We start from the raw sequence: 24,769 nt of genomic DNA on the forward strand, positions 1-24,769 counted from the left end.
GCATTAGCCTAATGAGCTGCGGCGCCAGCCGGTAGTGTCCTTCTAAGTAGGCCTCAGAGCGCCTCCCTGCCCCATTCACCAGTTAAGAACACACTGCAAAGGTGCCATCGAGGATTAAAAAAAAAAAAAAAGACTGAGTCCTCACCAGACCCCAGACCTGCTGCTGATTCAATCCTGGATCTAGCAGGCTACCCAATTCTGAGATGTACATTTTTGTCATCTTCTCAGCTCCTTGGCGGCTCAAGTACTTCGGTCCCTGCCACTCACATTCAAAACTCAGATGGAGTTCTGGACTCCTAATTTTGGCTGGGCCCACAGCCCCAGTTGCTGCAGTCATTTAGGGAATTAACCAGCAGTAGAAGATCTCTCTGGGGCCTGTGCTGTGTCTTAGTGGATGAAGCCGCTGCCTGCAGTGCCGGCATCCCACATGGGCACCAGTTCAAGTTCCGGCTGCTCTAGTTCCAATCCAGCTCTCTGCTATGGCCTGGGAAAGCAGTAGAAGATGGCCCAAGCCCTTGGGCCCCTGTACCCATGTGGGAGATCTGGAAGAGGCTCCTGGCTTCGGATCAGCAGAGCTCCAGCCGTTGTAGCCATCTGGGGAGTGAACCAGTGGATGGAAGACTTCTCTCTCTCTCTCTCTCTCTCTGTCTCTCCTTCTCTGTGTAACTCTACCTTTCAAATAAAAAAATAAATCTTAAAAAAATACATATCTCTGACCTCTCTGACCCTCTGCCTTTCAAATAAATGAATGATCTTTTAAAAAAGTTATCAAAAATAAATTTTGAGAAAAAGTAGATAAATATATTTTTTAATAATGAAACAAACTTTAGATACCTTACGTGGAAAAGAGATAACAAATAATCTCTGAATTGCAAGTGAAACTGAGTTCGATTCTAAAGGAATTTCTGAAGCAGAATCAGTGCTAACTGTTGCGTGAGTTCATTTTCAGAGTGTTGAATTATGTGAATCAGGTGTTGCTGGCAAGCTGGGTCCACCAGCCAAACCCAGGCTGCTGCCTGTTTTATCACAGCCCATAAGTTTTTATATTTTAAGAGGTTTAAAAAATAAAAATACATATTGTGTGACAAACACAAATTAGGTACAATTCACATTTCAGTGTCTGTAAGTAAGCCTCATCTACAGCTGCTGTTGTGCCCCAATGGCAGAGCTGAGTTCACGTGACCGAGACTTCGGGGCCTGCAAAGTCGAAAACAGCCTTATTCTTTCTACAGAAAAAGTTTGCCAATCCTGAATAAAATAACCAAAGCTTGAAATGACGAACATGTAACCATGAGCACTTTCCGGTGAGAGAAGATTATAAAACAGGAAAATCATGATTCAAGAAGGGAAATTCCCATTCCCACTCCTGGAGAAGGGAGGCATCAGGGTAAGACACTTTGACACAAAAGCAAGTGTTTCATGTCAGGAAATATGTTATGAGGAAAGTAACAGGTACTAGTCTAGTAGACTAGTCTGATGCTAGTCTTCTTTATATCAAAAAGATGATGGCCAAATCATTTCCTGGAGAAATGTGCTGGCCCCCAGGGGGAATAGAGACACAAACCAGCAAACATCTAAGTCAGTGGTTCTCAAACCTAACTAGTATCAGAACCGCCTGGGGAGCGCTCCCGTGGATCTCGTTCTTCCCCCCAGCCCCTGCTCCCACCCGTCTATTTTTAAATAAACAACTACATTAGATGGTCATTTTGGTCATATACAACTTCAAAATTAAGATTATCAGCAAGAGTCAAAATACATGAGAATGTTTGTATTTAATCTTAGGTAAGAAGTCAAAACATCCTGAGTGGGCGAGTTTCAGGACATTTCAGGCACCATTATAGATTTACTGAGCCAGAAAGTAAGGAAGAGGTCAAAGAACAGGAAACTGATTTTTTTTTTACTTTTATTTAATGAATATAAATTTCCAAAGTACAGCTTATGGATTACAATGGCTTCCCTCCCATAACGTCCCTCCCACCCGCAACCCTCCCCTTTCCCACTCCCTCTCCCCTTCCATTCACATCAAGAAGGAAACTGGTTTTTGAAAACTCCTTAAGTAGACCCAGACTCACTAAAGAAACAGAGTAACCTTGATATGGTAACCTACCTTAACTAGTGTTCTCTGAGCTGAACACCAGACCTTAGAGGGAAAAACTCTACCCCAGTCCTGGCCCAGGGGAATAAAAATTAAATTCCACTGCAAAATACCAGGAAAGCTTTAACATAACATAAAGTTATAAAACCCTTCCATTCTCAACTGTTCACACTCACGGTTTAATGCCAGAGGCACGAGGGAAATTCTAGGCAGTTGATACAAAATATGAGAAAATATGACAACTAAAAGACTGAAGAGGGACAAAAAAGCAGAAGCTGTGTAGGACAATTAACGACCCACAAAGCTGCTACGGACGGCAGAACAGAGAACCACCTACGAACGAAGAGAACTACCTTTAGAACAAGGGATCGCAACTTTGGCTGCACATTATAAGCTTTTCAAAAGTCTCTGCACCTGGGTTCCAATCCCAGAAAGAGATCTGATTGCTCTAAGATGAGTTTTGGGCATTCCTGCTATTTTAAAATTCCACAGGTGGTTTAAGTAAGTAGCCAGGATTGAGAACCATTTCTTCAGAGTGAAGCTGCCCAGGCAGGCTCCAGTTCCAGCCTGCAGTCAGCAGCTGTGTGAGCTCTGCCAATTACTACACAGGTCTGTGTGTCAGGAGTAGCCTCACCTGTGAAAAGGGATAACAATGCCTAAGGCACTGGTTGTCCTGAAGATGAACAGATATGGTAATACATAACACAAAGTAGGTTCTCAATAAAGGTCCTTTCAGGACTTACCCCTAAGATAGGAGCCCACAGCTTCTGCTTAATGTGCTCTAACTCTGAAAGATTTACTCTTGGCCGACGCCGCGGCTCACTAGGCTACTCTTCCTCCTGCAGCGCTGGCACCCCGGGTTCTAGTCCCAGTCAGGGGTTCCGGTTCTGTCCCGGTTGCTCCTCTTCCCAGTCCAGCTCTCTGCTATGGCCCGGGAAGGCAGTGGAAGATGGCCCAGGTCCTTGGGCCCTGCACCCACATGGGAGACCAGGAGGAAGCACCTGGCTCCTGGCTTCGGATCAGCGCAGTGCGCCGGCATTTGGGGGTGAACCAACAGAAGCAAGACCTTTCTCTCTAACTCTGCCTGTCAAAAAAAAAAAAAAAAAAAAAAAAAAAAAGATTCGCTCTTTATTCAGGCTCATTCATTTTAAGTGTTGGCTGAAGCACTACTTCATTTAGGTCAGGCTCATAAAAGCCTATTTTTTTTTTTTCCTATATGAGTGCCTGAAGGAGTTAAAAGAAATACCAGTTCAGAACATGCTCTTTTGATAGATGGGTTATTTTGAGTTAAAGGCACTTAATAAACAACAAATGCAGGACTAGCTTTCTTTGAATGCTTCTTGTCTGCCAAAGAGACTTTTTTCGAAATTAACTCAACTGTCACAAAAACCTTCCTGTGGAGTTGCCTCAACCTGGGAATACTGACACTAACCGGAGAGGAGAGGAGAGGAGAGGAGGGGCCCACAGCACACTGCAGCGAACCTTGTCACGCCTCCCGACTATTCTTCCACAGAGTGGTTCCACCTTTTCTAAAAATCATTTCCCATCCTAAGCCATTGGCCTCTCCCCTCCCCTTTCCCTATTAAGAGGGTCCTATAGCCTTTCTGGGGTATTCACCCTTATTTTTTTTCCTGTGAAGTCCCCCCAGGCACATAATATTAAAAATTAATAAATATGCATACCTTTTCACCTGTGACTCCACCTCTTACTCGTTTATTTCACGGACTCAGCTATGGAACCTAGGAGTAAAGTTTTTCTGTACCCCACACAATGTACCGATTTCCAAAGAGAATTTTTTTTTTTGACAGGCAGAGTGAACAGTGAGAGAGAGAGACAGAGAGGAAAGTCTTCCTTTGCCAAAGAGAATTTTTAAAAAGGCCTAACACAGGAAAGCCACAAGCACGCGAGCATTTTCAGGGAAGAACTCACCACCCGGCACACAGAGAGTCTCCCACATGCCTGCTTCTTTTTTATACAAGGTAAAGACAACAGCGTCATTTCCAATCTTTGCTTTGCTGCTGGCATCGTCTATGGGAGCGTAGAGAAATGCCTCAAATAAAAACGGAGGAAAGTTGACCTATTCAGAAGGGAGAATGCAGAAATTAAGTTATCCACTAGTTAAGGACAGCTGCCATTAAGAAATACGTGATAAAGACAAAATTAACTTTGTTGTCTACTAAATGCATTCCAGGTGAAGAGTAGCATGGTATAAGACGAAGCTCTGGTATAACCAATGTCTGACTTGACCACATCCGTCTACACCTGAGCCGGCACCTGCGTGAGACTCGTTTTCTAAAAACGGGATTAAAAATGCACGCCGCCCATCCCCAGGCGCGTGCCCAGCTGCGCTCCCCCATAAGCTTGGCACCAGCCCGCCGAGGACCCGGCGGGCACGATTCGCGCTCCTACCTTCAGATAGTTTTCCGTGCAGAACACGTCCGCATCTCTCACGCAGACGCCTCGCAGGGGCAGAGAGAGGAAGACCGCAGTCTTCGTCTGCTGCCAGCTGTAATCGCTAACCTGCACGGGCATCGCCGGAGTGGCCCGAGCGCACTCGCTGCTCGCGCCCTCTCGGTTGCTAGGGAAGCTGGGGTTACCAGGCGCCAGCTCTTCCGGGTCGCGCCCAGTCGCAGCGCCCCGCCTTCCCAGCATGCTCCCCGCGCGAGCCGGGCGACGTCCCGCGAGCCCCTTGTGCTGTTTGGGCGGCGGGGTACAGGGATTAAGCGATTAAGGAGGCGTGGGGGAGAGGCACCTTCTTTTTCAGTGGACGACTGTCCGAGGAAGGAGGACCATTCCTGCTTAAGAAGGAAAAAGAGCTTGAGGTGTGAGAGCGGAAAGAGACGTGTAGGGAAGGCTAACTTGAGAGGGGCCAGGCGCCCTTGGAGTCCAGGCCTTTATTCTGACCCCGGTTATTTCGCACTAGCTCTGTTTTCTTGTTTAGGAAATGACTGTGTCGACCGACTTATCGAGAGCTTGTCTTGGCTATTGTCGTTCTCCAAATCCTGTCCACTGTTAGGCCACCAAAAGCACCCAGGCAGAGTTCGCTCAGAACTGGTGAGAAAGGACTTTAGGGCTCCCCTTACCAATGCTTGGCCACAACTCAGAAGGCTAAGTTGGATTTACACTGAAAATTTTACAGTTGCTTACTTAGCTTGAATTTAAGCGCTGCCGAGAAACTTGAAGATCATTACTTTCGCCCTATAGATTATAGGAATCTGCACTTTTTTTTTTTTTTTTTTAAGATTTATTTGAAAGGCGGAGTTACAGAAAGAGACAGATCTTCCATCCATTGGTGCACTCCCCAGATGGCCGCAATGACTGGAGCTGGGCCAGGCCAAAGCTGGGAGCCTGGAATTCCATTCTGATCTCCCACATGGGTGGCAGGGGCCCAAGCCCTTGGGCCGCTTTCTGCTGCTTTTCCCAAGCCATTCACAGGGAGCTGGATCAGAAGTGCAGCAGCCAGGAAAGGAACCTGGGCCCATACGGGATGCTGGCTTTGCAGGTAGTGACTACTCCTTATGCCACAACACTGCCCCCAATACTTTTTTTTTTTTTTAAAAGATTTATTTATTTGAAAGAGTTACACAGAGAGAGAAGGAGAGGCAGAGAGAGAGAGGTCTTCTATCTGCTGGTTCACTCTCCAGTTGGCTGCAATGGCTGGAGCTGAGCTGATCCAAAGCCAGGAGACAGGAGCTTCCTCAGGGTCTCCCATATGAGAGGGACCCAAGGACTTGGGCCATCTTCCATTGCTTTCCCAGGCCATAGCAGAGAGCTGGATTGGAAGTGGAGTAGCTGGGACTCGCACGGGCGCCCATATGGGATGCCGGCACTGCAGGTGGCGGCCCCACCACCCATACTCTTAAACCCACACTTACGTTAGTGACTTAGCCATGACAAAAAAAATCCTTGTTTCTTAACTGCTATTCCAATGTTCTTTCACTAAGGCTGTTTTCTGTAGACCCAGATTATAAATTACTGGAATATGATGCTAACATAGTGAAGTCGTATGATAATTTAGCATCTACAAGTTACTTGTTGTCGCTCCCCCTCTTCGTGGAGGAACGACACTAAACCCTGCCTAGGCTTCATATCCGAGTCACGGCACCATTATGTCACTCCCCCTCTTCGTGGAGGAACGACACAGGACCCTGCGGTTGTTCTTTTGTCTGCTCGGCCCTCCCCGGGTTTGCTGCTGGTTCTTCCCGGGTTGGCTACCGTCCCTTCCACCTCCGTGGAAGGGCGGTTCCCCCTGCCACTTTCCCCACTTCCGCGGGGGAGCGGCACACCGCCGGCCGGCTCTCTCAGGGGCTGCACAGGTGTTCCTTCAGATAGATGTTCCTCTTAGATGTTCCTGGTGCATGTTGTCTCTCTCCTCCTTTATAGTCCTCTTCCACCAATCCCAACACTGCTACCCACACGCCGAGTACGCTGCTCTCCTCCAATCAGGAGTAAGTCCTACAGTTTATTGGTTGAACTGGAGGCAGCTGTGTAGAAGCTGTTTCTCCCTTCTCAGCGCCATATTGTGGGAGAGCAGATGCATAGAATAAGTCTTAATTCCAGTAACTTAGTCTAGTCCAAGTTGCTCCCCACACTTGTAACCAAGGGTTTTGGATTCTAAACTTTCTTTTGGAGACTTTCACACAGATTCCAAAGCTCACAAGCAATTTCTTGAGGAACATTTAGAAGACTGGGGGAAGTGGGTAGGAATAACTTTTTTTCCCCAAAATATTGTCAGCAGCTCATTATCCAAGGTTCTGGTAATTTGGAATACTGGAGTCATTTTAAGACTCCTTTTGCTCCTTTTCCCTCTTTCCTAAGCCAAGAAACCTTTGAGTCTGGTGGATTCTTTTTCTTGTTGCTTTTGGAATTCCCTCCCCTAACTCCCCCCTTTTATTCTATTGGTACTTTTACTATATTGTTTGAGTCTTATAAAGTTGCAAAACACGATGTATACAATCCTTTCATATAACATTTTAAAATCTGTTCTCCCAGTATACAAAAATACAAGTGAGATGATGTATGTACAAAAGACAATAATAAAAAGGATACTTTGTGCTATGTAGGACTTTCAAGAAATCTGTTAGCAATCACTTAGCTAACAGGTCTGCAGTGAAATTGTTCTGACAACCATAATCTTACTAAACTTTCATACCCTCTACCATAACAAAAACTTTGCAGATTTTTTTTTACTGAATTGTTACATCAACTGATAATAATTTTAAAACATCATTAATCTTTATGCATTGTTTCTTAACTTAGGTACTTATCTAAGCAGTGTTTCACAAGTTTTGAAAACAAATCAAAAAGGTCTTAAATATACTCATTAGATTTTAAAAAATAAAAGTTCTATTCTAACTCACGGATAGACAGAAATTCGATATTTGGCAAAGAGGGCTCTGCATCTAAGTGGGAAAATGCAAAGAAAGGAATGACTTACATACGTGATGTGGGAGAAATGGTTACCATATGGGAAAAAATGAGATTGGATCTATGTACACATATGGTATCACACACAAAAATGAATTTCAGATGAACCAAAGATATAAAAGCTTGAAATTTAAAAAATGATAATATATATGATTTTGGAATAAGAAAGGAATATGACATAAACAGTGCTAACCATGAAGAAAAAAAATGAAAAACTGAAACAAAATTAAGAACTGTTGTGCACCAAAGCATAGTCATGAATGTGAAGATAAATGAAACATGCATACATAAACTATCAGTGCCCTTCAGCCGCAGACAACAGAGACACCTGTGGTCGAACAAGTTCATCCCTCAATGAGTAAGGAAGAATACAGACCACAGGTGTCCCAATAAGTGGGGATTAGAACTTGGTAGATAGGCTAAGGGAAGTTTCCCACGAGATTAGGTGCTTTTAAAAAGCTAGGGTAGGGGCAGGTTTTTTTTTGACAAAGCTGTTGTTACCACTTAGGATGCTCTCATCTCAGCGTGCCTGGTTTGAGTCCTGGCTACTCTGCTTCCAATTCACCTGCCACCTAATGCACATTCTGGGTAGGCAGCAGATAATGGCTCAAGTAGTTGGGTCGCTGCCACCCATGTGGGAGACCTGGGTGGAATTTCAAGCTCCTGGCTTCAGTTTGGTCCAGCCCTAGCTGTTGTGAGCATTGTGTGTGTGTGTGTGTGTGTGTGTGTAGCAAGGGGGTGGGGTGAGGGGGTATTGATCCACGAAATGGGAGAACTCTCTCTCTGCCTTTCAAATAAAATAATAATAAACCAGATTAATTCTATTGAGGGGGCTCAAGGCTATGCCAAAACTTGACACCTTGGTATATTGAATATTTTAACCTGAAGCAATTTGAAAAGGGCTCTCTGACCTCTCTGGAACCCTTCTTCCCTGAAGACTCATCAGGCCATGAAAAACGCTCCCCAGTTTACTACACTTAGCTCATCCTCTTTGTGCTATCACATTTTCCTGTGACTTTTTTTTTTTTTTTTTTTTTTTTTTTGACAGGCAGAGTGGACAGTGAGAGAGAGAGACTGAGAGAAAGGTCTTCCTTTGCAGTTGGTTCACCCTCCAATGGCCGCCGCCGCTGGCACACCGCGCTGATCCGATGGCAGGAGCCAGGTGCTTATCCTGGTCTCCCATGGGGTTGCAGGGCCCAAGTACTTTGGCTATCCTCCACTACACTCCCTGGCCACAGCAGAGAGCTGGCCTGGAAGAGGGGCAACCGGGACAGAATCCGGCACCCCAACCGGGACTAGAACCCGGTGTGCCGGCGCCGCAAGGTGGAGGATTAGCCTAGTGAGCTGCGGCACCGGCCCTGTGACTTTCCACTCTATCAAACCCAGCTCAAAAATGCTTGGGTTTAACCATTTCTTTCGTTTATCACTTCTTTATGCATACTCTCATCCCATATAAACTTATATTAAATAAATGTGCATGGTTTTCTCTTGTAGTCTGTCTCAATCTGTCTCAGGGTTCTCTAAGAAAGAATTTAGGGGGCAGGCGCTGTGGTGTAGTGGATTACGTCTCTGCCTGTGGTGCCAGCACCAGCATCCCGTATGGGTGCTGGGTTGAGTCCTGGCTACTCCTCTTCCAATCCAGGAGGTTTTTCCATTCACTGGTCCACTCCCCAAATGGCTGCAACAACCAGAGCTGGACTGAACTGAAGCCAGGAGCTTCTTCCAGGTCTCCCACATGGGTACAGGGGCCCAAGCACTTGGGCCATCCTCCACTGCCTTCCCAGGCAATTAGCAGATAGCTGGATCAGAAGAGGAGCAGCAGGGACATGAACCAGCCCCCACATGAGATGCCTGCACAGTACGTGGAGGCTGAACCTACTGCAAAGCGCCAGCCCTATAAAATGTGACTTTTAAAATACATAACTCACTAAATTTTTTTCTAAAAAATATAAAAATGTTCAGTATCTCCATATACTTCTTCAATGAGACAAGGAAAGGTCATGTTTTAACTACCAATTGAAAAATCCTGCATGTGATCATTGAAAAGTACAGTTTAAATCTTATATATCCTTACTGATTTTTTGTGGGTTTTGTTTGTTTTGTTTTGTTGGTCCTTGGTGCTTTTTTCCCCAGAATATTTTCAAGCAAGTTATAGAATTATTAAGTATTTCAGTGTGCTTCATTTTAAAAATGAGCATTTTCTACATGAAGACATCATTATTAGTACTATAAACAGCAAAACTAAGTAATTCCCAGGGTCATGTAATTCCGGTTCATGGTCAAATTTCCCCAGTTGTGTGGCTTTATGGTCATTTTGTTTGAATTAAGACCAAACAAGATATACTTTTCATGCTCCTCATTCCTCAACTGAACTTTTTAAAAGATTTATTTATTTGAAAGGCAGAGCTACAGAAGCAAAAGGAGACAGAGAGAGGGAGAGATTTTCCATCCACTAGTTCACTCCTCAAATGGCCACAATGGCTGGGGCTGGGTCAGGCTGAAGCCAGGAGCCAAGAGCTTCATCTGGGTTTCCCACATGGGTCACAGAGGTCCAAGTCCTAGAGCCATCTTCTGCTGCTTTCCCAGGTGCATTAGCACGAAGCTGCATTGGAAGTGGAGCAGATGGAACTCGAACCAGCACCCATACGGGATGCCTGCATCGCAGGAGGCAGTTTAACCTGCTGCGCCATAACACCGGCCCCTGAACTGGATTTCTAGATAGCTTTCCAATCACTCTTCTTCCTTCAAAACTACCACTCTTCTAATCTATTTTCAGCACAGCACTATGAATGTTCTTTTCCCCGTGAAAACCCTCTAATTATCTTCTCTCAGAATAAAAACCAAAACCTTACAATTACCTACAAAGTTCTGCTTTACCTGATTTCCTGTTTTCTGATCCATTCTTCTTTTACACTTCCTCTTGTTACTCCCTTCCACCCACACAGGGTGAAATATGCCAGTCGTGCTCCCCTGCGCAGGTCATTGTGATACAGGCAGGGAGGTAGCAAGAAGGAGCTGAAGAATATACCGCCCAAACCCCATCTCCCGCCATGGCAAAGCAACATGGCTGCAGGTTGGTACACCCATTCTCCACCACACACCTGAGCCTCACTTCCCAGTTCCTGCCATGCCCTAATCCTAGACTCCAACACATGCCCTGCAGCCACACATGTTGGGTAACAGATGCCATGAAACTCCTAGAGATCACCATGCCACTGCACTGCCCCAAACTCTGCCTACTTTATTCAATTAGATCCCTGCCCAGGCACCACCCCATCCTATAAAAAGACTACCTGAAATCTAGTAAATAGCAACATCAAATATCTGATGTACTCCCAAGTGTGTACCTCACCCTTTGTCTTTACATAAACCTTACCTCCCTGCTTCCTTTTCTCTGCATCTCCTTGAATTTTTTTTTTTTTATTTGACAGTTAGACAGTGAGAGAGAGAGAGACAGAGAGAAGGTCTTCCTTCCATTGGTTCACCCCCCAAATGGCCACTACGGCCGGCGCTGCATCGATCCGAAGCCAGGAGCCAGGTGCTTCTTCCTGGTCTCCCATGGGGTGCAGGGCCCAAGCACTTGGGCCATCCTCCACTGCACTCCCGGGCCACAGCAGAGAGTTGGACTGGAAGAGGGGCAACCGGGACTAGAACCTGGCGCCCATATGGGATGCGGGCGCCGCAGGTGGAGGATTAACCAAGTGAGCCACGGTGCCGGCCCTCCTCCTTGAATTCTTGCCCTCATGGAGGCAAGAACTCAGGAACAAGTTTAAGGTGTATATGTGTCTCTCTCTCATCCTGCAAAAATTAAACCTGCAATTTACCTCTCTCTGGATTTTGTTTCTCCAGTTATATCCATGAATGTCTTCCTTACTCCTTCAAGTATTTATTTACATGTCTTTTTATTAAACTATGAAAAATCATGAACTTATTTACATGTCCTCTCCTACCAACTCCAACACTGTCTACTCCTGTTTCCTTTATTTCTTCATACTATATACTTTCTTATCTGAAAGCAGAGATTTTTGTCGATTTATTCCTATGGTTTTAGCATCTAGAGCACTAGCTGACACGCTGAAGACAAGTGTTGAATGGATGACTATCAGGGCTTCATAATTTCTACCTTTATTGTTCATACTGCCTTTCAAGATCCTAAATACACTTATCTTAGAGTCTCAGGCTTTTGTATTATTTTCATCTTGAGTGGGATAAACTTTCAAAAGATGCCACTTAGCTGTTTTTCCTACATGAAATTCTGACTTAGTGTTCTTTATTTTTCTCTCCCTCCTTTCGTTCGTTCTTTTCCTTCCCTCCTCTCTCTCTCCCTTCCTTCCTTCCTTCCTCCCTCCTTCCCTTTCTTCTGGGCTCATCTTTTCTTTTCATAGAGATATATTTATTTAGTTGAAAGGCAGAGTGACAAAGAGACAGAGACCTTCCATTGCTGGTTCACTCCCCAGATGGGCTCAAGAATCTGGCTGGCAGAAGGCAGGAGCCAGGAACTCCATCTAGGTCTCCCACGTGGCTGGCAGGGATCCAAGTACTTGAAACACCTTCCACTGCTTTCCCAGGTGCATTAGCAGAGGGCTGCATGAATTGGAGTTCCCCTAAGGGATCCCAGCAATGCACATAGCAGCTCACTATGCCTGCTGACCGTGGGGCTTTGTTTTTTAGCCTGTTTTCACAAGCAGTACAGCAGTGACAAGAAATCCAGCTCCATACCTGGCTTCAAACACTGCTGTTATTTGCTACCTTTCATCCTCGATATTTCTGCCTACCATTTTACAAAGGCAGTCCCACCAGATGCACACCAGTTTTATTAACCTTTAAAGTCACCCACTTATGGCTTTATTATTCCTCTCAGCTTTTTTGTATTTTATTTCCTATTCTTTTCTTTATTATTTCCTTCCTTCTGCTTTCTTTAGTTTCTTGTTCTTTTCTTATTCTCTTGAGATTGGTATTTAAGTTTATTGTATTTGGAGTTAAAAATAACCTAAAGTTGGCCGGCACCGCGGCTCAATGGGCTAATCCTCCACCTAGCGGCGCCGGCACACCGGGTTCTAGTCCTGGTTGGGGCGCCGGATTCTGTCCCGGTTGCCCCTCTTCCAGGCCAGCTCTCTGCTGTGGCCCGGGAAGGCAGTGGAGGATGGCCCAGGTCCTTGGGCCCTGCACCGCATGGGAGACCAGGAGAAGCACCTGGCTCCTGCCTTCGGATCAGCGCGGCGGTGCACCGGCCGCAGCGCGCCAGCCGTGGCGGCCATTGGAGGGTGAACCAACGGCAAAAAGGAAGACCTTTCTCTCTGTCTCTCTCTCTCACTATCCACTCTGCCTGTCAAAAAAAACCAAAAAACAAAAAACAAAAAAAACCCCTAAAGCTGTATTTTTCTCTCAGCAAAGTTACTGCATCTTTTGCATTTTGAAATGTTTAGATGTCATTGCCCAGATTAGAACTTTTGACTGCGAACTTTTTCTTTTGAACTAAGTCAGTCAGGCTTCTGCGTTAGCATGGCTCACACTTTCTTTCTATATTTCTTTTCCTTATATTTATCTTGGCATTGGAATCAACTTTATCTTTTCATTTTATCACCATTTATAGCATCTATTCATAATAAAATTTGATTAGAAATCTGTATCTCTTCCATCTCCTACAGCAGCTAAGGTACACATTTTGTTTTTCCCCTTCTATTAGTTTCACACATTCAAATTTCATCTTGATATATCTTGTCATGTCCATTATCTGTGATTCCAACCTCGCATCAACTGACATGCCATGCCACATTTAGTATTTTTTTTTCATGAAACAGACTCAAGTCACCTGATAGATATTTCAAACATACTCTGAAAGTCTTCTGTGAATCTAATTTTATTATTCAAGCAAGTCTATTCTTCTTGTTGCTACAAAACATTGCCTCTTAGGGGCAGTTTGGCTGCTAAGATTGTAGACTTCTCCAATTAATTTTCTGTATTAACAGAAATCAAATCTCAATTTGTTAAAAATCAAAACACAAGTATGTTATCCTATTTCTTTTTTTTAATTTTTTTTTTCTTTTTGACAGGCAGAGTGGACAGTGAGAGAGAGAGACAGAAAGGTCTTCCTTTGCCATTGGTTCACCCTCCAGTGGCCGCCGTGGCCGGTGCGCTGCGGCCGGCGCACCGCTCTGATCCAAAGCCAGGAGGCAGGTGCTTATCCTGGTCTCCCATGGGGTGCAGGGCCCAAGGATGGGGCCATCCTCCACTGCCTTCCCGGGCCACAGCAGAGAGCTGGCCTGGAAGAGGGGCAACCGGGACAGAATCCAGCGCCCCGACCGGGACTAGAACCCCGTGTGCCGGCGCCACTAGGCGGAGGATTATCCTGTTGAGCTGCGGCACCGGCCTATCCTATTTCTTTCAAAAGAATTTTTTTTTTTTTTTTTGAAAGTAAGAGACAGGGAGATCTCCCAATCACTGATTCACTCCCCAAATGCTTACAACAGCTCAAACTGGGCCAGGCATCAGGAACTCAATCCAGTTCTTCCATGTGGGTGGCAGGGACTTAGCCACTTACCTGCTGCCTTCCCAGAGCACAAATAAACAGAAAGCTGAAATTGGGAGCAGAACTGTGACTAAGACCCAGCAGTTCCAATATGGGATGCAAGTATCCAACTGGTGTTGTAACCCTGTGTTAAATATCTGTCCCATGCTTATAGTATAAGGAAGCCCAGGAAATCAGTGTTACATATAAACTCAACAGAAAAAAGTTTTTATAAAGTCCTGACCAAAAATATTGGTTCTCTCCTCAATATAAAATCAAATTTCTGGGGTTGACGTTCTGGTGTAGCAGGTAAAGTCATCACCTGTGACGCTGGCATCCCATGTGGGCACTGGTTCATGTCCTATCTGTTCCACTTCCAATCCAGTTCCCTGCTACAGCATATTGGAAAGCAGCAGAAGATGGCCCAAGTCCTTGGGCCCCTAACCTGCACGGGAGACCTGGAAGAAGTTCCTGCCTCCTGGCTTCAGATCGGCGCAGCTCCAGACATTGAGGTCATTTGGGGAGTGAACATGTGGATGGAAGATCTCTCTCTCTCCGTCTTTCCTTGTAACTCTTTCAAATAAATAAATCTTTTGAAAAAAAATTTTTTAAGATTTATTTATTTATTTGAAAGTTAGAGTTACACACAGAGAGGAGAGACAGAAAGAGGGCTTTCATCTGCTGGTTCACTCCCCAGATGGTTGCAACTGCCAGGATCTCCTGGGTCTCCCACATAGGTGCAGGGGCCCAAGGAGTTGGGCCATCCTCTACTGCTTTTCCAGGCCATAGCAGAGAGCTGGATTGGAAGTGGAGCAGCCAGGACTCGAACTGGTGCCCATATGGGATGCCGGCACTGCAGGAAGCGGTTTTACCCATTATGCCACAGCGCCAGCCCCAATAAAACCTTTTTCTTTTTTTTTATTTGACAGATAGAATTAGACAGTGAGAGAGAGAGAAAGGTCTTCCTTCCATTGTTTCACCCCCTAAATGGCCGCTATGGCTGGCGCTGCGCCAATCCGAAGCCAGGAGCCAGGTGTTTCCACCTGGTCTCCCATGTGAGTGCAGGGGCCCAAGCACTTGGGCCATCCTCCACTGCCCTCCTGGGCCACAGCAGAGAGTCGGACTGGAAGAGCAGCAGCCAGGACTAGAACCCAGTGCCCACATGGGATGCCAGCGCCGCAGGTGGAGGATTAATCAAGTGAGCACGGCGCCGGCCCCTAAATTAAATTTCTGATAGATTGCATGCTATCATCCTGCTTAATCTTCTTTTGCACATCTACCATCTAAAGCCAAGATTCTTATACCTACTTGTCCTAATGAAAATCAAACACTTTAAAAAACAGTTTTTCTCTTTAAAAACTAGCTTTATTTAAAAGAATCTGAAGCATAATAACACTATAGGAAACAAACTTACAATACATATTATTCAAGAAAGCCTGCAACACAGTATTTCTACTAACAGTATAGGTCTATAGAGTGACACTCCTTGTATGATGCACAAATGACATTAACATTATCCCTGAAAAGAATGGCCAACAACATGGACTGTCTTGACAGCAGAACCACTACCTGTCTTTATTACTTATTTACATAATAAAAAACTAAAATGTGGAAGACAAATTAAACTCTAATTTTAAATTCTAGCATGGTGTTTAGGGAAGAAGGGAATGGGATCAGAGAGGGAAGATTTAAAGAGTTAAATACCTCAAAAAATTGGCTTACCATTATATATACTGTTACAAGGTAATTCAGAATTGAGGATATAATTGGTGTAATATTTGGAAGGCTTTAAACAAACTATCCATTATTTACCATATTCAATTAGTCATCAAGCCAATTTTATGTTCTGTAAACTGTATATTAACCATATAAAAATATAAACAATTTGGAGTGATCTAGTATCTAATTTCATAATTTATTTAAAATTTTCCACAATGCAATTCATGAGTCATTTAATACTAATACTTCTTTAAATCTCTATGATTTAAATTGAAACATACCCACTTCTAAAACATTATATGTGAAAATATCACACAAAAATAAACCCCTAACATGTAATACTAAATTCTGACATAAAAAATATGAAAAAGATTGGGCATTTAAGTCTATTATAATGGGATTATGACACAGTATGGTATCTGGCATTTCCAAAAAATATTGATTGAATCAGATTTATTGCTATATCAATCCTATCAAGAGTCAACAATCAAAGTACAAAATATACCACAACCATGCTAAATGTAATGCATTACAGAGATCATTAACATAACATAGGAAGTCATTTATTTTGTAATATAGTCACTGATATAGTAAGACCTTGTTAATTCAAGATGGTTTGAACTGGTGAGTCTAAACATTTGAATATTTTATAAAGATATGCAGTTTTAGCACTCACAAGCATTCATTTTTTATCTTTCAAGCATGTAATTTCAAATATATAAATTTGCATTGGTCAAGTACTATTATAATTATTTTAGGTACTTGTTTCAATGGCAATATAAGACTGCTCAACTGATACTGTTAATAAACGCCTCCAAGACAAAAAGCTTAAAATTTTATCTTTAAGATCAAACATTTAAAAAATCTTGATTATTACTTTTATTTTAAAATTCTTTCATCAGAGTACAAAGTCAACAACTTTTAAGTCATTGTATCAACTTACAAATTCCAAATAAAATACAGGAGCTTTATGGCATCTTAATAAATGAAGACCATTATTAATATTTATTTTGGTGATAGTGGAGTGAATATTTTTGGCAGGGAACTATGAGCATAAGTTCAAAGTCTATTATATAACTGTAGTAGAATGGGCCAAAAAAAACAAAAGTCCTAAAATGAACTGTCATTTAATTCTTTAGTAAATTATATCTGTAAGTGAAAGATCAAAATTTTAAGAAGTATTTACTGTATTATTAGTGTCATGAATTGCTAACACCAAATTTTACCTCTCTCTCACATTTCAAAGACATCAGAACATCTACTAATCCACAAATATTGATGTTTCATATACTTCATAGAGTAGCTTAAAACATACCATCATAAGAAATAATTAGTATTACATAGTAATTTCACTTGCCATAGGAATAAATGTTGGACAACGTCTGGAAACATTTTATTTTCCAATTTGAATTACAGTAATTTTGCCACAAACCACAGCACTAGTGCATGTATTACTCTAGACATGCTCTAAGAACAAAACAAAAAATTACTGCAAAAATACATGTCACCAATGTGGAACACACTCAGATTTGTATAAAAGTACTGAACTAATATCCCAAAAAGAGGTATATGTAAACAGTACATAAGGAAGAAATAGTTTTAATATGAAACAATCATTTAAGTCACATACATCATGATAAGAAGCAGGACTTTCTTTTATAAAAGATAATATTTTAACTAACAAGCAACATCATCTACACATCTACAGAACAAGAAAGGTACAAGCATTTAGCGTAACTTTTAATCTAATTCCAAGTAATGTATTTCTGATAAAATATGACAAAGATGAAGCTTATCCATCAGGTTTCACTAGAAGTTTTACTTAAATGCAGGTAAGCTCTGACGTATTAATGCCTGGCATACACACACAGCCACTTTCTTCCTTTCATTTCCCCTAGGCCGCTTGTCTTAGGAGATATTAAAGCTATCCCCAGTGCCCTTCCTTCATGAGTGTTTCCAAACTCCCACCCTTCTACCATTAAGAGTTGTAAGATGTGGATATAAATTTTATACTCTTCCACTGGATAAACAGAAAAAGAGACATTACTAAAATTTGGAAATAAAAAACAAAACCTCAGTTTGAGGACAAGAAGCTGTGAGAAGTCATAACAATTTACAGGAAATTGGAAGTATTCTTAAAATAAAACCAACCTAATTTGCTAAAATACTGCTTCCTGTGGTGCCTGAAATATGGTCATGTTGTCTGAAATGTTATATATTAAGGATTCATTCTGAATATATTCTTGAAAAAGAAATTTAATGTCACTTTCTCCACTATCTTCATTCATATCATAATGTAGAATGCTTTTCTCTTAAATTCCAGCCAACCACTGCCACACAAAGAAACAGTATTTCTGATCAGAGAGGAAAGACAAGAAATTTTGATGCACACAGTATCCAAAAGAGAGAAGGGCAAGCCTGCCTATACAGCATTCCACCAGAGAATTTAGGATAGTAAGAGGATAGTGGGAGACAACCCATTCCGAAGAACTTAACCTTCTGATCATATTACTAATAAGGAAAGACCTCTGCTTCTTTCTCTTACATTTGATTGGTTCCCTAAATAAAACTGATACCTCAGTATGAGCCTAACATTTAACTACATTTATGGTTTAAATAAGCTTTTATGAACTTCCCTAATAATCTAATCATTTTATCTTGAGTTCTAAGTCACTATTTACAAGTGAACTTTGGGAATCTGGATGCTTTTCAACTTTTTTAATGAAAAGAAATCTAAAATAGCACAAATGCTCATGCATATGAAACTTCTATACACCATAAAAAAATTTTAGAATACCCTTCCAAAAAATCATTGCTTATCTATTTTCTTACTATTAAATACAATTACTACAGTATGTTGGATAATAAGTACTAACACTCTAATTTGTTCAAGATAAACAAGACTCAAAGAATATTAGATAAAGACTCTTGACATCTATTTTATTTGGATGACTAAAGTCAGCCGATATCATGATGAGCCATACTATTAAGAGGTTTATTCCTGCCACAGACTAAGTTGGGAGTCTTTAAAAATCCATCAAAAACATGGATCTTCACATTGTGTTTATCTATGATGAACAAGCCTCAGTACAATAAAATCTTCAGTTTCATATATATAACTGTCTAATTTGAATAATAAGAATAATAGCAGTACTTGACAGTATCTCACGCAGAGGAAAACACTGACCACAAATCTAATTCTAAGCACTCTATTTGAAAAACAATTTATTTTGTATTACAAGCTAAGCTGTTTCAGTATCTGTGAATCCAGTAACATCTAGAACCATGTGGACTAGGAGTTCTCTAGTGAATCAGCAAATCAAGTTCTGAGAAAGGAAGAGATGCTTTAAAGCTTTCTGTCAGCAACCCGATTCTGAAGAGTGAGCCTAGATGCTGACAGTCAGGCTGAACGTCAGAAAACTTGAGAATGTAGGGGAAACTCCAATATTTCCTATTCATTTGTATGTGTGTGTCTTTGTATATATGTGTGTATGGGAGACAAGGCCTTTCAGTGAAGGAAAAGGATTATATCCCCAAAAGTACGATTATACCTGTATTTCTTTCCATCATTATGTATTTTTAAAGCTGAGGACAGCTCATCATTTGTCATATGAAAGCCTTATCAATCTGTATAATAACCATCTTTGGATCAAGTTGGACAGATTATAATCTGACCATTCCTGGAGTTCATCCCTTTACTATATAAAGCATCCATGTAACTTTTCAGTGTTATATGGAGACAAATGTGTAACCTAGAAGAAAATTAATTCAAACACATGAAAACATTAATCAGCTATGATTATAGTTTAGCTGATTTCACTGTCAGAATCAACCACAAGTTTTTCTTTTGAATATTTACATGGTCTTATTTGAGGAAGATGTTTTGAAGAGCTGAACACTTGAATAAAAATTCACCTGTTTGTTAAGTTTTTAAAAACAACTACTCAAAAATAGAAAATCAATGAATCACATTACAAATCAAGTATCTTTAGATTTGCTTGGGAGAGGTTATTTCATTTTCACAAAAACAGCTAACCAATGAAACTATAATCAAAAAAGGTTTTAAGAAGCTGCATAATCAGTCTTAGCAATGAGCACAACTCAAGTACTACCATGTAAAGCGTTAACTCTTGAGAACCCTGGGAAGTTCTACTCAGAATACCTATCTAGCTCTATTCAGTTACAAGAAATCACGATCTGATGCTAGGAATGGGCACACAGCATGCCGTGAGTGGATCATTTCCTAAAAATCAACACACATGAGAAATCCAATGAAAACATAATCAAGTCCTTAAACATCTAGAAAATTATGTATCTCTCAAAACTTACAAGGTGAGCAAAACAGGATCTTCAGATATGCTACTGAACACCACCAAATGTCAGAGCCAACAATATTTTAACCCGCTTCAACTGGTAAAACTTTCACACAAAGAAGTTACCTAGTATTGAAGTTTACATCACTTCATTTCCTAAAATTATAACTATACATGTTTTACAATTACTGAAAATATTTTGTACTCATCTGTAACTAGTTAAGGGCAAATGACAAAAGCTCACATTACCTTGTACCATATGAAATTTCTGTTTTATAGGTCAAAATTAGAACACTTAAAAAATAAGCTTTATTCAATCAACATATGGGTCAGGAGCATTAACAGTTTTCCTCCAAGAGGATATTAAACACTTAACTTTTACAAAACTCACCATTTGTTTTTCTGCATAAATTGCTGAGATTCTCCAGTTACTTCTTTTCAGTTTGGGAATGTGTTGTTTCTTAGAAGAAAAAGTTCCAAATGGTCAAAAAGATGCAGTCCAGTAAGTAGGATGGACGTGACAAAATTTCATAGCCCAAGTCAATACCTTCATTTTAGTGGCTTGTGATATATGAGGTCAGGTCTTGTCCTGTACAACCGTGGGTTCTTGCTTAACCAAAGGACACTGCTTTTCAATTAACTTTTTTCCATGCATAATTTAAGTTCTTGACAATATACTGATGCTATCATTGTTTCAAGTTTAAATAGTAGTAATTAATTATGCCTTTTGCAGATCAGTCTTCAGAAACTTTCTGGTCACAATGAAAACATTGTACATTATTTAGTAGCTTTACTAACATCCAATCATTGTATAAATTGCTATCAACTGTCATACAGTATTTGGAGGAGGTTTCACAGGCTGTGATCTGCTCTACTAATATGTTTCTGTTGTTCTGCATCATAATGAGCAAGCCTCCAATTGTCTCCATTCTTTTCTCTTTAGAGGGTACTCTTAGGCCCATTTTTACACTTTCCCAGTCACAGCAGAAACTTCTAGGTCTGCTGCAAGGTCACAAATTGTTGTTTGTGAGTCAGTTTTCATTTTGGTTTTTAATTGACCTTTGTTTAAAATGGATTTTGATCTTCCCTGAGGTTCATTTTTAAAATTCTGATCTCCAGAAAAGATTTTTTCAAACCACCACTGAGAAATCCTTTTGCTAACAGAGCCCTCTAAGGCAAAATTGTTATTTCTATTGTCTTCATTCGTAATCTGTCCAAGTTTAAAATCATATTTTGAAAAAAGCATTCATAATTCTTCTGAAGATGCTAAATTATTTATTTCTCTGTAAAACAATAAACCATCACAAAACAATTCAATAATCAAAGAAAATTAAGAGTATAAACACTAACATAATTCTAAATAGCACAATTGGAAGCACACTTTATATCAATGTTACTAATTGCAGTCAGTTTTCAACAAATCCAATATTAGCAATTTCATGTGGTACAATCCAAGTTCATCAACCAATACTAAGAATCCACTATCTGCTAAGATTTGTCTTGTATCTGTACAAACAGAAAAGGGAAAGACTGGCTTAAAAAACAGACTTCACTAATTTCAAAGACCCCATTGGAGGAAGAATTTGGTGTTGCACTCTGTTTTTTAAAAAAATTAATTAAAAGGCATGTTTTCCCCATGTTATAGCTACATATATAATGTTCTGAAAATATGTTAAATGGATCCTTGAACCAAATGTTTAATATGGTATAGCGAAGTTTAGCTCTAAACTATACATTTTTCAAGATTCTAACTTTTAAAAGTTAAACTTGCCTACATTTGTTATATATTATTTTGAAGCTTCAAGAGGCTTTTATGTTTATGATAAATAATAACAACTAACATTTATTTATAAATGTTTCTAAAGCGCCCCCATATACATTATTCTCACTTAAGATAGCAAACAAATACAAAATTTGCACTAGAGTGAGGTGGACTATTAATAAAAACTAAAAGGTAAATAACTTTCTTGCATGTGCATTTTTAGAAAACAACGTAAAACATTAACATCCTGTGTTACTGAATCTCTGTAACACACAGGAGAAAAAAAACACTTCAGCTAACACCTCCAATTATGCATCACTGCCCACTGCTGGTGGACCAAAAGTTTCTCTGGTGCGCATTAACTGGACATCCTTGTCAGCCATACAGGTATCACAGCCCCATACTGCTGATGCTTCTGCAGTTAGGAGGCCATAAGCAGTTTCAGTCATTCCAGTACAGATCCGATGAAACCATTTCTGACAAGAGGCCTCACATAAGATGGCATCCTGATCATCATTCACTTCATTTGTACAAATTCCACAAGGATACACTGGGTCGGAAGACGAATGGCCATGACGGCTTGGGTGGAGAGAAGATTTATTGCTTTTTTCAGTGGTGCATGCATCTGCTGCACCTCTAGGTTGTCGTGGCTTATTCTGTGTCCCATTTGCATGGCTGTTGTTTGAAGCTTCAGTGCTACTTGAACGGCTGTTCTCTTGATTTACTGCATTGTTTCGATTAACATTTTTTAATTCAATGTTACTCTGATTCACTGTGTCATCCATATTTAAATGAGGTGGATGAGCAGAGGAATTTTGATTTGCGTTTTTGGTTGTTCCTTGACTAAAGTCTTGTTTTGGGGGAGGTACTTTTGCTTGACCAAAAGTATTTGGGGGAGGAATAAAAGAATGATTAGATTCTAATGGAGAAGAAAAATTTGAATTATTCCCAGGGACAAAATTAGATGCCAAATCAGGGTTAGATACTTGGCTAGCATTCTGTGGAGGAATCTGACTAAAGTTTTCAGCAGGGTTTTGCCTAAAGTGTTGATTAGGCATGTTAACATTCTGACTTAGTACATTATTATAAGAAGGATTTCCAAAACTCGAGTTATCATGTGGCCCGAAGTTAAAAGCATGAGGTCGATTAAAACCCATGCCCAAAGGATTCTGAGGAAATGGGTGTGGCTGATTCCTGAGTGAGTAAGGACCACAGTATGGGGAAGACATTCTCGGGGGAACGTGAGGTGGCATTCTGAATGTGCTATAGCCTCCAAAGCCAGGATAACCAGGGCCAAGGTAAGGATTTGATGAAGGTAGTGGTTTATAGGAAATAGTATTATAATTGTCGTCAAATGGATTAGCAGCCACTAGATGGTCAGAGTTTGGATTCGGTGGTGGAGCATATTCAGATAATGGAGGAAAAGAAGGTCCCTGAAATGAGAATGTAAAGCAAAACACAGGTTTTAGATCAAAGAAGTCATTTAAATTGTTCTGTTACCTCAATATCTACAAATCTGGCTTTAGTCAAATTTCTCTCATAGTGTCTGGAAATTTTAATTTCTCTACTTAACCTTTCAATTATAATTAATGTTTACATTTAATTATACCTGATGATAAAATATGTAGGTTTTGTTCACTTAGGAAATAAAATGACTTTATGAGATCAAGTCCACTGTTACCTCAAACCCTCAATGTATTTAACTTTCAAAAGAAACTTCACCATCATAATTTTCATTTAATATAGCTTACCTGTAACTCTAGACTCTTTCATTTAAAATATTAAAGCATTTTACCAAAAATACCATTTATATACACAAATAGTATAAATTTTTTCAGGGAGACATATTAGATCATCCCCAAAACACTAAGCTCTAGGCCTCAGAATGGAAAATAATCCACCAGTTTTAGTCAACTGCAAGTTCTGACAGATACTGCCTAAAGGGAGGAAAAAGCAATCTGAATACAAAAATACTTATCTGACGCCTTTACCAAAAAAAAAAAAGTGCTTCAAATTTATAGAGAATAAAACCGTGGAAGTCTGTATAAATAATTGTTTACTACCATCACAGACTACAGCAAAGGATGGCTTCATTAATGACTGCTTCATGATACACAGATAATACTGAATTACTATAATAGCTGAATATCACTTCAGGTAAAAATTGTTTCCATATATTTTAAGATATTTTAGTAAAATGACAGGCATTTATCATTTTTAAAACCTTTAAATTAGATTTATGAAGAAGCATTTTAATTCATCTGTCCATATTTATTTCTTATAATTTCTACTTTAGGCTAACAGGCCCTGATTGCAGTCACACCTCCCCCCCCCCCCCAAAAAAAAATACGATCATCTCATAATTCAGAATCAAGTTCTGAATGAGTATAGGAAACAAAATCCACACAAATTACCTCATGAGACTAATAGTACTGCTGTACTAAATAGAAAAACTGTCACTTAAGAAAATGTGAACTTACCTGTGCATTTGCCTTGCGTTTTTTCTTATCTGGGCTTCCTAGCTGTACACCTGGTCCTCCTAACCCATCCAGTCCACTATCACCACCTAAAAAAAAAAAATCCAAATATTTACAGTTTTAAGTATAATCATTTTAAATCTCTTATAGCAATATTATATTCACTCATTAATAAATTAACTATTTTGTTAGATAAAAGTAATGTTAGACTTTTTTCTTTGTTCTTTAAAGTCTTTCCCATTTTCAGCCTAAACCAGTCATTCATCTGTGCTCTCGTATTTATTATTCTTTCAGGGAAAAAGGGAGTCTTCTTCCCACATTTGAACCTTCAGTCATCCAGTTTCCTGCCTCTGGGGTCACTATTATTCAAGTTTCTTTTTTTTTTTTAAGATTTATTTACTTTTATTTGAAAGTCAGAGTTACACAGAGAGAGAAGATGCAAAGAGAAAGAGAGAGAGAGAGAGAGAG

At 40.6% G+C, this 24,769-nt stretch overlaps 2 protein-coding genes across 4 annotated transcripts in view; both read right to left on the reverse strand.

Annotated features, from left to right (window-relative positions):
• Positions 1–4,689, reverse strand: part of DNAAF4 (dynein axonemal assembly factor 4) — a 63,375-nt gene extending 58,686 nt beyond the window's left edge. For all 3 annotated transcript variants that reach the window (XM_070054226.1, XM_002717734.5, XM_002717733.5), the window contains exons 1-2: positions 4,505–4,689; positions 4,025–4,172 (exon numbers count right to left, since the gene is read on the reverse strand). In XM_070054226.1, the coding sequence (XP_069910327.1) occupies positions 4,025–4,172; positions 4,505–4,627 (271 nt within the window). In that variant the 5' untranslated portion in view covers positions 4,628–4,689. The remainder of the gene's footprint in view (positions 1–4,024; positions 4,173–4,504) is intronic.
• A 10,684-nt stretch (positions 4,690–15,373) lies between these two features.
• Positions 15,374–24,769, reverse strand: part of PYGO1 (pygopus family PHD finger 1) — a 50,868-nt gene continuing 41,472 nt past the window's right edge. Inside the window, exons 2-3 of the mRNA XM_008268969.4 lie at positions 24,305–24,390; positions 15,374–23,257 (exon numbers count right to left, since the gene is read on the reverse strand). Coding sequence (XP_008267191.1) covers positions 22,133–23,257; positions 24,305–24,390 — 1,211 coding nt within the window. The 3' untranslated portion in view covers positions 15,374–22,132. The remainder of the gene's footprint in view (positions 23,258–24,304; positions 24,391–24,769) is intronic.

The sequence above is a fragment of the Oryctolagus cuniculus genome, chromosome 12 (genome assembly GCF_964237555.1).
Source record: "Oryctolagus cuniculus chromosome 12, mOryCun1.1, whole genome shotgun sequence".
NCBI lineage: Eukaryota > Metazoa > Chordata > Mammalia > Lagomorpha > Leporidae > Oryctolagus > Oryctolagus cuniculus.